The 16,580-nt window shown below is 32.2% G+C and overlaps 1 protein-coding gene across 2 annotated transcripts in view; it reads right to left on the bottom strand.

Moving 5' to 3' along the window:
- Positions 1–16,580, bottom strand: part of LOC102810242 (coiled-coil domain-containing protein 125-like) — a 30,049-nt gene that overhangs the window by 6,759 nt on the left and 6,710 nt on the right. Inside the window, exons 3-9 of one of the 2 annotated variants that reach the window (XM_006825672.3) lie at positions 15,593–15,679; positions 10,223–10,294; positions 9,435–9,520; positions 9,236–9,318; positions 8,731–8,846; positions 6,097–6,207; positions 4,916–5,111 (exon numbers count right to left, since the gene is read on the bottom strand). In XM_006825672.3, the coding sequence (XP_006825735.1) occupies positions 4,916–5,111; positions 6,097–6,207; positions 8,731–8,846; positions 9,236–9,318; positions 9,435–9,520; positions 10,223–10,294; positions 15,593–15,679 (751 nt within the window). The remainder of the gene's footprint in view (positions 1–4,915; positions 5,112–6,096; positions 6,208–8,730; positions 8,847–9,235; positions 9,319–9,434; positions 9,521–10,222; positions 10,295–15,592; positions 15,680–16,580) is intronic. The other variant, XM_085504517.1, reaches the window with a different exon arrangement.

Genomic DNA, 16,580 nt, shown 5'->3' with positions numbered 1-16,580 from the left:
ACGAAAGAAATCAGGGGCCACTATGTTTTTGTTTGTGCCTCAAGTGATCTAGACAGTCAAATACAATTTCATTTTTTTTTTTTTGAAGACCAAGCTTCCCAGCAGTCACAAAACTGGTTCAACTTTATCGTGGGGAATTCCATTTTGACTCAGTATTCCTACAAAATCAGTCTTATTAGTGAGCACACTGCTCATCAGATGTACATGTACTATATAAGTGCCAATTCATGTTTCTTAATAATTTATTTTCAATTTACTTCAGCAAGGAACAAATTACAAATCTCATATTGAGTGATCGTTGCTACCTAATCTCATTTACAGACTCTTAAAATAAAACATAGCGTAATAAAACCTTGTTCATTAAAAATATAGAATAAATAACAAATTTTGTCTAAAAACTAATGACGTACGATCTTTCCTTTGCATGGCAAAAGCGAGTATAAAAGTACTGACACAATGGAACACTATATCAACAAATTTTGCATGGGAAATACTGGCCAAAATTTAGGTGTGACCAACCCTGGCCAAAAATGAAACAAGAACAAATAGTACTATATGTACTATTTTATTATTTTATGTTCCTATAGAATAATAAAAATAAGAATTGTATAAAGTTCTTAAATAAACAAGCCATGCATGGCACAGTCCCTGTTAGTTATCAAATTTAAGATATATAGTTTTGTTTATAGTGCTATAGTTGGAACATAAACATGTCAGAAGTATGGATCCAGAAGCTGATGCTTGATGATGATGTTTTTTTTAACATTAAAATGATTGACATCTTCTATCTGATCATCAAACAAGTACTTGTCCATATTGAGAAATATCGCTCTTGAACAGCATTAATTGAAGGAAAATGGCCACCGGTCGGCCATTTTGAATACAACTATATATCTATAACATTATGTATAACGAATATATATAATTTGAACATAATCAGTCAAAACATGTCAGAGATATGGCTCGAGCAGCGCATTCATTAAAGCAAAATGGCCACCAGACAGCCACTTTAAATCCGATCTGAAAAATAAAATGACGTGCATCAAGGTCCCAAAATGTCTAATGTATATTCCAAGTTTGAACAAAATCCATCAATAAATGCTTGATTTTGATGATTTTTTAGCACAAAAATGGCCACCATTCGACCATCATTAATCAGAGTGTGAAACAAATTGATGTGCATATGTATAATATCACAAAGGTCAATCCATAAGTCGCCATTTTTGGATTGAGCCAGTATGGGGACTAAAAATAATAGTACAGCAACATATCTAGTAAGCAAATGTGCTCTAGAGATGTGCTCTATTAATTTCAATTTTCCTCATAGAATAATATAATATGAATTATATAAAAGTTTCTAAAAAATAATACATGTGGCTTCAGCAAATATTTATCTTTGAAAATTTAACAAAATGTAATTAAACATTGACAGCTAAGAAAATCTGATTAGACGTGTGAGACATGTCGCCACACATCAAGAATATACATCAAATATTTATATATCACACATATAATAAGGAGATGATTGGGGTTTAATACTTTATTACAATCCTACAGTGTTTTCACCGTCAGATGTGTTTTTCCCACAAAATTCCAGTTCCAGTTATTGCAAATTGTCAGTATTGATTTTATTATTACAGAGAAAATACAAAATATTTAAAAATAAAAGTAGTTTGATTGAGCTGTGGGTTTGAGGTCCTTTACATACCCAGACATTGACAACAATGATGATAGATATATCAAACTAAAATTTGCTATGTAATGTTTGAATACTTGGTTAATGTTTAAGTTATGTTTGAAATTGTGCTGTAATTTGAAGATTGTGTTCATTTGGTTTACAAAAAAAATACATATTAAAATTTACGGTAATTAAAAATTTAAGATTATCCTTTCAAACAAAAAGCTTGGCAACTAATATGTGTCTGCTATTTGAAATGAAAAACAATGTGATTCACATCAGTGTTATAAATTCCCACAAATTCCAACATCTTAAAAGTTAGTGACCCTGATGTTAAGTTGTTAGACCAAGTTGCCAGTGTTGTTAAAATCAGATAGAAAACAGGGTGCCTGGGCGACCGGTAATTTCAAACACTGATCCTCATTATTGAATTTTGTGTGTGAATTGTACATCTGTGGTTTGTTGTCTGATTTATACAAGAGCAGCTCTACCACAAGTTCAATTTAAATCTGATTCAATTCTTTTGAGATATGAGAAATTGATTAATAATTAGATAATCAATATGCATGGTTTTTATTATATTGTGATGCTTAATTTATAAAGAAATAGGTAGAATACAGAAAAAAAAATTATGCGAATTATTATGGATGTACCTGTATATCAACCAAAAAACTACTGTAAAATGAGTCTTTTTCACGAGCATGTCTTTTTTGCGAATTTAGCGAGAGAACTGATTCGCTAATTCAACATGTCGCTAATGACTTTATTATAAATTCAAAAAGGCCACTAAACAAAGAAATCAACAAAGACAAGAGAGATTCGCTAAATCAACATTTCGCTATTACGTCATTTTACTACAATTCGCGAAAATTGTATGCCGCTTTTTCAACATGTTTTACAGTATTTAGGTAATCACATTGTCTTAGAGTATTTATGTAGCAAAATTCATTCAAATATGATAAGTACTTGAGATATTGATGGGAATGCTGAAAACTGATTAATTATTATGCAAATGAGGTAAATAATATCACAGATTTTAACTTAAAACAATTATGATCTGCTCAATGTCTCAGACCATCCATGTACCAAGTTTCCTTGAAATCAGATGATCAGTACTTGAGATATCATTGAAAAAGTCAAAAAATTATGAATTGTAAACAGAATTTAAGCCATAATTGAGCAGGCCTGTCCTAGAGCATCCATGTACCAAGTACTTTGAGATATTTGCTGAAAAGCTGAAAATTGACTAATAATGCAAATTAGGTATTAATTAATATGCACAGATATGAACCTACAACTTATCAGGTTTGTCCTATGATAACTATGTACCAAGCTTCATTGAAATGTGATGATTAGATATCAGCTATGTTTTACCAGCCAAAAATTGACTAATCATTATGCAAATTAGGTAATTTTTACCCAAAACTAATCAGGTCTGAGCATTGACCCATTGTACCAAGCTTCATTGAAATCTGACCAGTGGTTCTTTAGATAATGGTGAAACAGACATACATAACATATACAGAAGGGGTAATAGCAAATACAGATGTGAACACACTATTTCAGACTTTACTTTCACTCCACTTGCTTATCACTCGTCCAAATCAAGACCAAGAAAAAGCTAATTATCACTGTCCTAATCCATAGCTCCCCTAATAGCTCACATTGTATTACTCATGAATGCCATTTTAGGCTCGCTGGTCATTTACAAACAGCATAACCTACTATTTGCTATTGCATGGTACAACTAACATACACCGAGTACATACATTGCAGCAACAGAATAATAATAACTGACCTAATAAAATGAAAACAAACACACCTAAATAACTCACATCATGCAACTATTCTAGAACAGAATTTAGAACATCATTAGCATATCATGTCTGCCAAGCTGACACAGAGTTGTCAATTCAGATGGACAGGAGCAAAACAGAATTTATTAATTTTATTAAATTTGTCAAAATAATCTACTGGCTGACACACATTTGGACTAAACCATTTTAACACAGGAGGTTTACAACAACACATGCTATAACTGATCCCCAACAACAACAATCACTGATTGTGATTTTAAAGAAATCAAATTTCTTACTAAATCCAATTTGTATGTGACGTATTGCTGTTTTTTGTTTTTATCCTTATTAAAATAAATAAATAAATAAATAAATAAATAAATAAATAAATAAATAAATAAATAAATAAATAAATAAATAAATAAATAAATAAATAAATAAATAAATCCTTGAAAATGATATAGTCCTGTTGGTATTTGGCTGAGGACAGAATTATGTCTTGTCTTGTCTTTCTAATAACTTGGTGGCAACAAGCCATGCACAACACAGACCCCATTAGTTTTCAAATTTAAGAAATATTTTGTTTATAGTAATATAGTTGGAACATAAACATGTCACAGATATGAATCCTAATATGAATGATATAAAGCTGATTATGATGATTTTTTAACATTAAAATGGTTGACATCAAGTCATCTTGTATCTGATCAAAGAAGTACTTGTCAATATTGGGAGATATTGCTCTGAAACAGCATTCATTAAAACGAAATGGCTGACAGTCAGCCATTTTGAATCTGTAAACGAACAAAATCAGGTTCTAGAATGTCAGAAATGCTTGATTTTTGAAATGATGTTTCAGCACAAAAATGGCAACCAATATATTTGTATATCTATGATATGATGTATAATGAAAATATAAAATTTGAACATAATCAGTGAAATCATGTCAGAGATATGGCTCTAGAACCGCATTCATTAAAAAAAATATGGCCACCAGTCAGCCATTTTGAATCCGATCTAAAAAACAAAATGATGTGCATCAGGGATCCATAATGTCTAAAGTACGTTTTAACGAAAATCCATCCATAAACAACTGAGATTTGGTTCCAGAATGACAGAAATGCTTGGTTTTGATGATTTTTTTAGCAGATTGTGAAACAAATTGATATGTATATGTATAATATTATGTATGATTTATGTGTGAAGTTTGAATAAAATCAGACTAGGCATGTTTAAGATATAGGTCACACACACTCACAGAGATCAATCTATAAGTCCCCATTTTTGGACAGATACTAAAGAAATTGGTCATATGAGAATAAAAAAATAAACCTGCCTGTCTACCTGTCTAACTCAAGATTTGTATATAAGAAATTTGTTTAATGTAGCCTAATAAGTGAAAATAATAGCAATGACACAAAAAAACTTAAACTTCACTTACCACCATTGCCATTTGAGAGAGGTTTCCCAATCCAATTTAATCCTTTTTTCCTACTTTTATTTTTGTGTTCTTTCTGCAGCCATTGTGCAAGCTTTGTAGTTAGGGTTTTGTTCCTTCCCAGCTGTTCTTCAAATGCCATTCTGTAGGCATCTGCTATCACTTGAGTGTCTTCCCATGATTTCTTAACCCTGTGAATCTGCAGACAAAAAAAAGTAATATTGTTACCTTCAAGAAAATAAATTATTTTTTACAATTATATTGATCAAGAAATGAAGCTAATAGAAAATAGATCAATTTGGTCTAAAATTATGATAATATGTAAATTAAAGATGTGCGAACTTAAAGCCACAATATTTTGGAAGGAAATAAAATGGGTGCTCAAACATTCAGTCGTTGCACTCTGAGTTTCATGTTTATTGGTATTTTTGAATTATGTATTTGGTAGTATGAATATTCATAGATTCATATTCATTTCCAAATTATGATTATTTATTTAGATTATGTCAATATTCTCATGTCATACATAGATTATTGCAATCTCTGTTTTAAATAATCTGTAAGTCAATTTAACTCCTTCATTTTGATCTTTTTGACAAACATCTATGAGTCCATTGTTTCCTTCAGATGCAGCATGTGATGGAGATAGATTCCTGTCACTGAACCCGAACGTTTGCATAGTGTGAAATGTTTTGCCCTGAATCCGTCCCTGAACTGAAACATTTGTATGTGTTACTAGTATGCGAAACTTCAGTGCCATTTCGAGCTGCTATCTCTCATTACCAGTAAATTATTATTACAAGTAGGGAAAAGATGTATAATGAAGGCATGATTTATGAAGACAACATTACATTGTCATAAGAAATAGATTGATGCTTCTTTTGAAGGAATTGTAAGGAAGAACAAATAAGTACACTAAATAAAAAGTATGCCCTCTAGCATGACATTTGTTGTTGTCAACTTTGGTTCCGGCTAGCGTTTTTAATTTTTATTTTTAAGATGTTCAATATATGGCTTTTACCAGAAACATGAATATTTGTCTAATGAGAATGCCACTGTTATACAGTAAACCATAAATTTTGTGTATACGTGATGAAGATGTACCGGTTGCCGTATTCTTGTTTGTTATGCTGCCCCCAACGGTAATGTGCGAAACTTAACGCGGACCAAGTTACAAAGTTTACCTCATCTTGGAGTCTGTTATTATCACGTTTCAGGTTGGCAGCAGCACGGGCACACCCACATGGCTCTGGTTTGTTACCTCTACAGTGACAAGCACCAAGAACAGACAACTGCTGAATATAATAAAAAAATATATGAAACAACACATTCAAACAGATCTTAAAGTACTTTATAGCGGGAGGGTCGTCACCTGCGCACACACAGGAATTGAGTCCCAAGCAACAATAACAACACACAATAAAAACGCAAAGACTCATGGGTAGATGCTTGTTTGTAAACAATGACACGCTATGGCAATTTGACGCATGTGCAGATGACGACTCCAGCGCTTTAACACAAATTATCAAATTTATGAGGTATCGAACAACGCAAGATGTGATGCAATGCAATGCCTCAAGAGTTACATGTACCTCGTTTGTATGATATAATCACATTACCGAGATACATCAGGTAACATCAACTGAAAAATGTCAGGTTTTACAGAGCTGCCTATCACTTCAGTCAGTTGTCATGTAAACCCATTTATTTTTCACTTGCATTGCTCCATGTGCAGCTCAATATGTTGCCTGATGAATGACATCATGTAAAATCAGCCATTATTAATGTGGACAGTACACACGTTTAATTGATTGATTGATTGATTTATAAATTGTCATGACATTGTAAGCTAATTGGAAGTCTGTTATTTACATGTAAAATGCATTTAGTATGTCCCTACACATATATGGCATCTTGTTTGAGTTAGAAAACCACATGTACTAGTATAAATAATTGACATGTTAGAAATATACGTCTGTTATTCCAGCTTTGAACATGATTTGTTTAGTTGACCTATAGTTCAATTACTCAAGTTGACAAATCAGTTGGTAATATAGCATATTTAAAACAAACTGGTCTATTAATTTTATAAACCAATGCAGAACACATGTATATGTATACACTAAATATTGTGATAATAATGTCATTGGTTTATATGATACACTGCTGCATCTAGTTATGATTAAAGAAACAGATGTTGTAAAGCATGCCTTCAAATTTCATGTAAACAAATCAATTTCACATGTGGTGAATACTGTAAGTCACCTGGGTCCTAACACATGATACGAGTCATGACTGTAGTACCTCAGGGGACTCTTGCTCCCCAACTGGTAATTAACTACAAATGTTACAATAATATTTATTTTTAACACATGAATATAATTGGCACTGGAATGATTCCAAACTCTACAAATACTATTGATTCAAGATTTACATACATGTATGCGGGACACTGCAACTACTTATAGTTTACATACATGTATGCGGGACACTGCAACTATTTATAGTTTACATACATGTATGCGGGACACTGCAACTACTTATAGTTTACATACATGTATGCGGGACACTGCAACTACTTATAGTTTACATACATGTATGCGGGACACTGCAACTACTTATAGTTTACATACATGTACGCGGGACACTGCAACTACTTATAGTTTACATACATGTATGCGGGACACTGCAACTACTTATAGTTTACATACATGTATGTGGGACACTGCAACTACTTATAGTTTACATACATGTATGTGGGACACTGCAACTACTTATAGTTTACATACATGTATGCGGGACACTGCAACTACTTATAGTTTACATACATGTATGTGGGACACTGCAACTACTTATAGTTTACATACATGTACGCGGGACACTGCAACTACTTATAGTTTACATACATGTATGCGGGACACTGCAACTACTTATAGTTTACATACATGTACGCGGGACACTGCAACTACTTATAGTTTACATACATGTATGCGGGACACTGCAACTACTTATAGTTTACATACATGTACGCGGGACACTGCAACTACTTATAGTTTACATACATGTATGCGGGACACTGCAACTACTTATAGTTTACATACATGTATGCGGGACACTGCAACTACTTATAGTTTACATACATGTACGCGGGACACTGCAACTACTTATAGTTTACATACATGTACGCGGGACACTGCAACTACTTATAGTTTACAATTCCACTGATGTGTCCAAGAAGCAAACTTTGAATTGCACATTGAACTTGAAAACACTTTGCATATTTTTATGTTCATTTCCATAACTTTTTTTATTAATTATTAAACCAATAGGCATAATTACTCATTTCCTACAGGGAAAATTATTCATAAAAGTATGGAAAACATAATGCATTGAACTTTGATTTTGAATGTTTTTATGTTTATTTCCATATCGTTTTTTTATTAATTATTAGACCAAATGGGCATAATTTCTCAATTCCTACAGGGAAAATTATTCATAAAAGTATGGAAAACATAATGCATTGAACTTTGATTTTGAATGTTTTTATGTTTATTTCCATATCGTTTTTTTATTAATTATTAGACCAAATAGGCATAATTTCCCATTACCCAAAGGTAAAATTATTCATAAAAATATGGAAAACATAATGCATGTCTATTTTGTCAAACATGACTAAAGTTTACTTTCACTTTCAAAGGATGAAATACTGATATTTGAAACCACAAACTAATCCATGTAATGCTCATGTATTGAATTTTAACAGTGAATAAAATCAGATATTTATTCATCAGAAATGCGAAAAACATTTAAATACTTACCTCAGCTACAGTATTGTTTGTGTAACTTGCATCAGATGTTGTTTTATGTCTTTCATACTGTAACCTTTCTTTGACATCCATCATTGATATCAGTTCATCTCTCTCGCGTATCACAGCTAACATAAACAATAAATAAGAAGAGATTTAGTTTAAGGTATTATCACTGACACTGGATTTCCAGTTTTAGAAGCTAGCAAATGTTCATTTCTCTAAAAATCATTATTTTCTGTATGCACATGAATATTTGGAGCAACGTGACAGTGACGTCAATATGTGAATATTGGTGCATATCAGATACAGTATTCGCTCTGCACAGCTCTAATAATACTGTACATATAACAAATATTACTATTATGGCATGTTGGATTATTAAAATATGACTTATTTTGACCATAGACACATCCATGTCATTTGCATAAAGCACATGTGCTACTAATAGAGCAAATAGGGTGAAGTTTATGAAGATAGAAAATGCTTTCTTTTATATACTACAACCTGTACTTACCCATTTTCTCCGAATGCATTTTTCGTAATTCATCTGATCTAGCTTCCAGCGTGGCCATCAATGCCGCATTCTCTCGACATACTCTATAGATAAAATAAAACAAATAGTTAATGAATTGTCAAAATAAATATCAGCATCACTACAAACACTGCAAGGCAGTACAGACACAGACATCTTCACAGAAAGATAGGTGACCTACCGATCAAATCTTTCAGCCCAGGTTTGTTCACTCAACATCATACTTCCATTTCTCAGCTCTAACTCAAACTGAAGACTATTGACATCCTGAAAACACAAACAAATAAGTAATAATTCACCCTTCCATATACACGTACGTAAAAAATTGTTAAATCTTCTATGCCTATACTAGGGTACCAATTTTTGTAATTCAGTCACGAACAAAAGAACAAAATAGAGATATGCTGTTACAAAAAACCTTTCAACAACAAATTCTACTTTTGTCACAGTTCAGAAAATACATCCATTCGGTCTAAATTAACAAATAATTTAAACATATATATATATTGCACAAAAATGATGGCATTCAAATGATTAAGTTGGTTGTTTATTACAGACAACTTTGTCGATGAATGTGAAAGACAACTATGGGGGCGCTGTTCAACCATCCAGTCAGTTGTTATTTTAATTCATTCCATTTTCATTTACCAATATTCTTGTTATATATCCTGAACAATCTCGATCATGCATTTCCAAGTCATTTAGCAACAGTCATGGAGTAACAATTTGTATTTTATTTGTAAACATTGGGACAGGGGAGTTACTCACTTTACTTTCAACTACTAAATTTGACCACCATGTCACAGATTTATTAAAAGATTTGTAGATTGTGTTCCTGTCGTGAAAACTTTGAAATTGTTAGTCAAATAAATATTAAAGAGATACCAGTGACTGAGTTGCATGTTTACCCACCACACCCTATTTTATTAATACATAATAAATCAATCACATTTATAGAAATTGACGTACCTTTTCAAGTTTCTTTTTGACCACCTCCGTAGAAATAGTTGTCTGAATCTGATTGGCTTGGGCTAGTAATGCCTGCAATGAACGGACAAAAATTATATCAAAACAGAAGATCCATCACCTTGACTCTAGCAAGCCAGACACAATGAGAGATACACAAACGAAGAGAACAATGAAAATAATTACACAGTCTTCCCCAATGGTTTATATGAGAGAATAAGACAAGATGAACAGCGCCACCTACAGGCAACAAAACATATACAAACCAGTGTTGAAAAATATGACCAGCATACCAGCAATTATATTAAAGTATATTTGAAATGTATAAAAGTGAAATTTGAATAAACCTTCCCCAAAAAAGCCACAGCGTCTATGCTTTAAAGCGATGCTATAATGTAGACAAGACAAACATGGGTGAAATTATTATTGATGTTTGCAGTGTTGATGTAGTTGTTACATCATTTTCAATATACAAGTAACATATCAATTGAACAAAGGCAACTAGACAAAAACGATGAAAATTTCTTTCACTCATCCACACCAACAACACTTCGTGACTAGATGACGCGACTTATCAGAAAGAAAGGGAGTTGGAATACCTTAAGCAAATTATTATCAAAGAATTAAAAGATTCAATTATATTTGTTTTATTCTTGCCCATATGAACACCCACACTACTGTATAAAATTGGTAAAAATTGGTATTGGTATAAATTTACCAATTTATAAAAGTGTTTAGTAATTTCTAGAACAATATTGCCAATTAACAATCACTATCAGTTATTCATTGTCATGTTAACAGTTTACAACTTTTTAGGTAAACTGTCCATGAAGTAGACAAAAATAATTTTAAAATTTTATTTCATTTTCCAACTCCCTGTGATGTATTATTAGTTGTGAAGTTTCAAGCTATGAGGGCGCTCTTCTTGTTTCACACACACTAGACAGTCTTTCACAGGACAACGTGATTAATTAAAACAGGTAAATACAAGAAGCAGAAATAATGTGATGTACATGTATGTTACATGTATTCAATTTTTAAAAACATACAGCAAAATTAGAAAGCAGTCCCTCAAACAACAATGTAACATGTATACACATAGATATTAGATTAAATTTTCTTAGAAATTGATAATTTAAGATGAAATCCAACACCGATGAGTCAAAATGCATGAAAAAAAAAATAATTATTTTATTGAGATACCATAATATAGATGTTATATGATGAGATGCAACTTACTTGTGTTGCCTTGTGACAAAAGAAAACATTAACAGTATTAGTGCATTCAAGTTTATAGAAGATATTTACTTGATATGCATCAACAGTTTATTTTACAAATGTATACACAAACCCATATAACACAAATAAATAGTAATATTTGAAGTGAAGACGTACATGCAGGGGTGTCACAATAGCCGTGTAAACCCAAATTATGGAGATTGAAATGTATTAATAATGAATAATGAATAATTAATGAATAATTATACACAACTTTCATCACATAATATTATGAATACGAGTTGCTCTTTGTTAGGGGAAAATGTTTGTCATATTTTCTCATGATGCACTGCACAAAACAAAGTCATACACATTCATATTTGAGATACTGAGAATATCTGCAACAAATGGGAGGGTGGTGTGCTCATATAGGAAATATATACTTGATGTAATGCCCAAATGGTTACTTTTCCTGGAAAATTCCCAGAAATGGATAAGCATTTCCATAATAATCATTTACCATGGTCCAATGAAAGCTATACCCACCAATAAAACATGACCTTGTCCAAAATCTGGTCCAAGCCATGATTATGTGATATTAAAGAACAGCAAAAGTGCAGTATTATCAACAGATAACAAATAACTTCCTCAGAACTGACAATTAAACTCAGCAAAGAAATGCTGACATTGACTGACAGAAGATAACAGCAGAACAGGTTTTAACAGGTTGTTGGCATTACTGTATGTAGATTAGGAACAGTATCAGAATTAAGTACAAAAGAGGCCCCTTTTTATCACCTAAAACACATCAGTTTTCATATGCTTCATAGTTTGGACACTTCACTGGGACTAATTGCCCATCATACAGTCTGTGTGACATGTGACATGATGACATAAATATTTTTTATTTTCCAAAACTGGCATAAATTTGTTTTTCATTGAGAGGCAAAGCAAAGCCAATACATTATGGCCACACATTGCCTGTGACCTCTTGTAACAAAACACAGATTAAGCTAGGATTAAAAGAGGAACACCTGTCACCAAAAAACAAATTCAAAGCATGTTTATAAATAAAACTACTGTGCAGTGATATGGAAATAATACCATATTACTGACAACAATAGAGTTGTATGTCCATAACATTTGTGTGGACTCCAATGTCCTGATATTACAATATTACTCTACAGTGACATGGAAATATTACTATATTACTGACAACAATAGAGTTGTATGTCCATAACATTTGTGTGGACTCCAATGTCCTGATATTACAATATTACTCTACAGTGATATGGAAATATTACCATATTACTGACATCAATAGAGTTGTATGCTCATAACATTTGTGTGGACTCCAATGTCCTGATATTACAATATTACTCTACAGTGACATGGAAATATTACCATATTACTGACAACAATAGAGTTGTATGCCCATAACATTTGTGTAGACTCCAATGTCTTGATATTACAATATTACTCTACAGTGACATGGAAATATTACCATATTACTGACAACAATAGAGTTGTATGCCCATAACATTTGTGTAGACTCCAATGTCCTGATATTACAATATTACTCTACAGTGACATGGAATCATTACCATATTACTGACAACAATAGAGTTGTATGCCCATAACATTTGTGTGGACTCCAATGTCCTGATATTACAATATTACTCTACAGTGACATGGAAATATTACCATATTACTGACAACAATAGAGTTGTATGCCCATAACATTTGTGTGGACTCCAATGTCCTGATATTACAATATTACTCTACAGTGACATGGAAATATTACCCTATTACTGACAACAATAGAGTTGTATGTCCATAACATTTGTGTGGACTCCAATGTCCTGATATTACAATATTACTCTACAGTGACATGGAAATATTACCATATTACTGACAACAATAGAGTTGTATGCCCATAACATTTGTGTGGACTCCAATGTCCTGATATTACAATATTACTCTACAGTGACATGGAAATATTACCATATTACTGACAACAATAGAGTTGTATGTCCATAACATTTGTGTGGACTCCAATGTCCTGATATTACAATATTACTCTACAGTGACATGGAAATATTACCATATTACTGACAACAATAGAGTTGTATGTCCATAACATTTGTGTGGACTCCAATGTCCTGATATTACAATATTACTCTACAGTGACATGGAAATATTACCATATTACTGACAACAATAGAGTTGTATGTCCATAACATTTGTGTGGACTCCAATGTCCTGATATTACAATATTACTCTACAGTGACATGGAAATATTACCATATTACTGACAACAATAGAGTTGTATGCCCATAACATTTGTGTGGACTCCAATGTCCTGATATTACAATATTACTCTACAGTGACATGGAAATATTACCATATTACTGACAACAATAGAGTTGTATGTCCATAACATTTGTGTGGACTCCAATGTCCTGATATTACAATATTACTCTACAGTGACATGGAAATATTACCATATTACTGACAACAATAGAGTTGTATGTCCATAACATTTGTGTGGATTCCAATGTCCTGATATTACAATATTACTCTACAGTGACATGGAAATATTACCATATTACTGACAACAATAGAGTTGTATGCCCATAACATTTGTGTAGACTCCAATGTCTTGATATTACAATATTACTCTACAGTGACATGGAAATATTACCATATTACTGACAACAATAGAGTTGTATGCTCATAACATTTGTGTGGACTCCAATGTCCTGATATTACAATATTACTCTACAGTGACATGGAAATATTACCATATTACTGACAACAATAGAGTTGTATGCCCATAACATTTGTGTAGACTCCAATGTCTTGATATTACAATATTACTCTACAGTGACATGGAAATATTACCATATTACTGACAACAATAGAGTTGTATGCCCATAACATTTGTGTGGACTCCAATGTCCTGATATTACAATATTACTCTACAGTGACATGGAAATATTACCATATTACTGACAACAATAGAGTTGTATGTCCATAACATTTGTGTGGACTCCAATGTCCTGATATTACAATATTACTCTACAGTGACATAGAAATATTACCATATTACTGACAACAATAGAGTTGTATGTCCTTAACATTTGTGTGGACTCCAATGTCCTGATATTACAATATTACTCTACAGTGACATGGAAATATTACCATATTACTGACAACAATAGAGTTGTATGTCCATAACATTTGTGTGGACTCCAATGTCCTGATATTACAATATTACTCTACAGTGACATGGAAATATTACCATATTACTGACAACAATAGAGTTGTATGCCCATAACATTTGTGTGGACTCCAATGTCCTGATATTACAATATTACTCTACAGTGACATGGAAATATTACCATATTACTGACAACAATAGAGTTGTATGTCCATAACATTTGTGTGGACTCCAATGTCCTGATATTACAATATTACTCTACAGTGACATGGAAATATTACCATATTACTGACAACAATAGAGTTGTATGCCCATAACATTTGTGTGGACTCCAATGTCTTGATATTACAATATTACTCTACAGTGACATGGAAATATTACCATATTACTGACAACAATAGAGTTGTATGCCCATAACATTTGTGTAGACTCCAATGTCTTGATATTACAATATTACTCTACAGTGACATGGAAATATTACCATATTACTGACAACAATAGAGTTGTATGCTCATAACATTTGTGTGGACTCCAATGTCCTGATATTACAATATTACTCTACAGTGACATGGAAATATTACCATATTACTGACAACAATAGAGTAAAATTGTATGCCCATAACATTTGTGTGGACTCCAATGTCTTGATACTACAATATTTACTCTATTAGAAGCGCGTCTTCAATAGAAATGCATGCAAACCAGAAATAACCCTTATTTTATACTGAATCATTAAAATATTATGTATTTTAACCATAGAGTATCTCTGTAGTTTATGTAAGTGCATGAGATATTAATGGAGCATATATGGTGTTTTATAAATTTACTATAAATCACAATGTACCTGAATAACTAATTCATTTAACACAAGTGAGGTAGTTTTTCAGTCTAACATTTGATCTTCACAGGAACTGAAAAATATTTATCTTTACCTGGTTTTGAAGAATTCTGATTGCGCGATATTTGCTATCTAATTGTCGTTGGCAAGCTTCAAGTTCATTTTTCAACAGCTCAACATCCTACGGAGAATATCAAGACAAAATTATTAAAGATGAAATGTTCATGTTTCCATTGTTTCAACACTTAAAATATATTCAACATTCATTTTTAATAATCCAAGAATACAGTACTATAAATGCATTAATTATTCACTGGGTTTTAATTTCGCTATTTTCACAGATAAGTAAAAATCCGCTAAATTAAATCCATGTGTGCATGTAAAATAACAATACAACTCACTGTTTTTCTGCCAAATTTGTAAAATTAAAACCCAATGAGAATGATCAAAACATCTAAGCACAGAGGTCAATCCATAAGTCCCTGTTTTCAGACTGCATCAGAATGGGGACTAATAAAGAGGTATTTCCTATTACCGGTAAGTGTCCACATACATGTACTAGAATTTCATGAAATACCAAAAGATGAGTAATCGCTAGAGTACATATTCATTACCCAGTAAAATGTATTTAGAATCACAGCTTGATCTCTAAACATCGTAAATGACACAATTCCAGGATGTGAGCAGCTTGGTTCGGATTAGCATGCTAATTGCTCTGGCCATCTTGCCCCTACTTGTAGTATTGGTTCCCCTTTAAGAAAATATGCAAATTATTATGTCTTGTCTTTGTATCTTTTTTAAACAAAATAGGTGAAAAAATGTCAAAGAAAAGGGTAAAATGGGCGCCATTTGAAATTACAAAACAAAGTGATATGCATCAATCCCACCATGAGTGTGTCAATACAGATAAAATAAGGTTCTTGGCCAGTGAGTCAAAGATTAACTGATTGACAAAATTAATTAAACAAAATAAAAAAGGAGGCGAATCGTCAAAAATAGTACTGTAGTTTATGATGCACGAGGATGTAAATCTTGCTATTTTGTGTACAACATTATTATGCTATTTCGAGGGCAAAAAAAAA

This window comes from Saccoglossus kowalevskii, chromosome 10 (assembly GCF_978046115.1).
Source record: "Saccoglossus kowalevskii chromosome 10, keSacKowa6.1, whole genome shotgun sequence".
NCBI classification, from domain to species: domain Eukaryota; kingdom Metazoa; phylum Hemichordata; class Enteropneusta; family Harrimaniidae; genus Saccoglossus; species Saccoglossus kowalevskii.
Note: the sequence above shows the minus strand (reverse complement) of the source record. Positions and strands in the feature narration are given on the sequence as shown.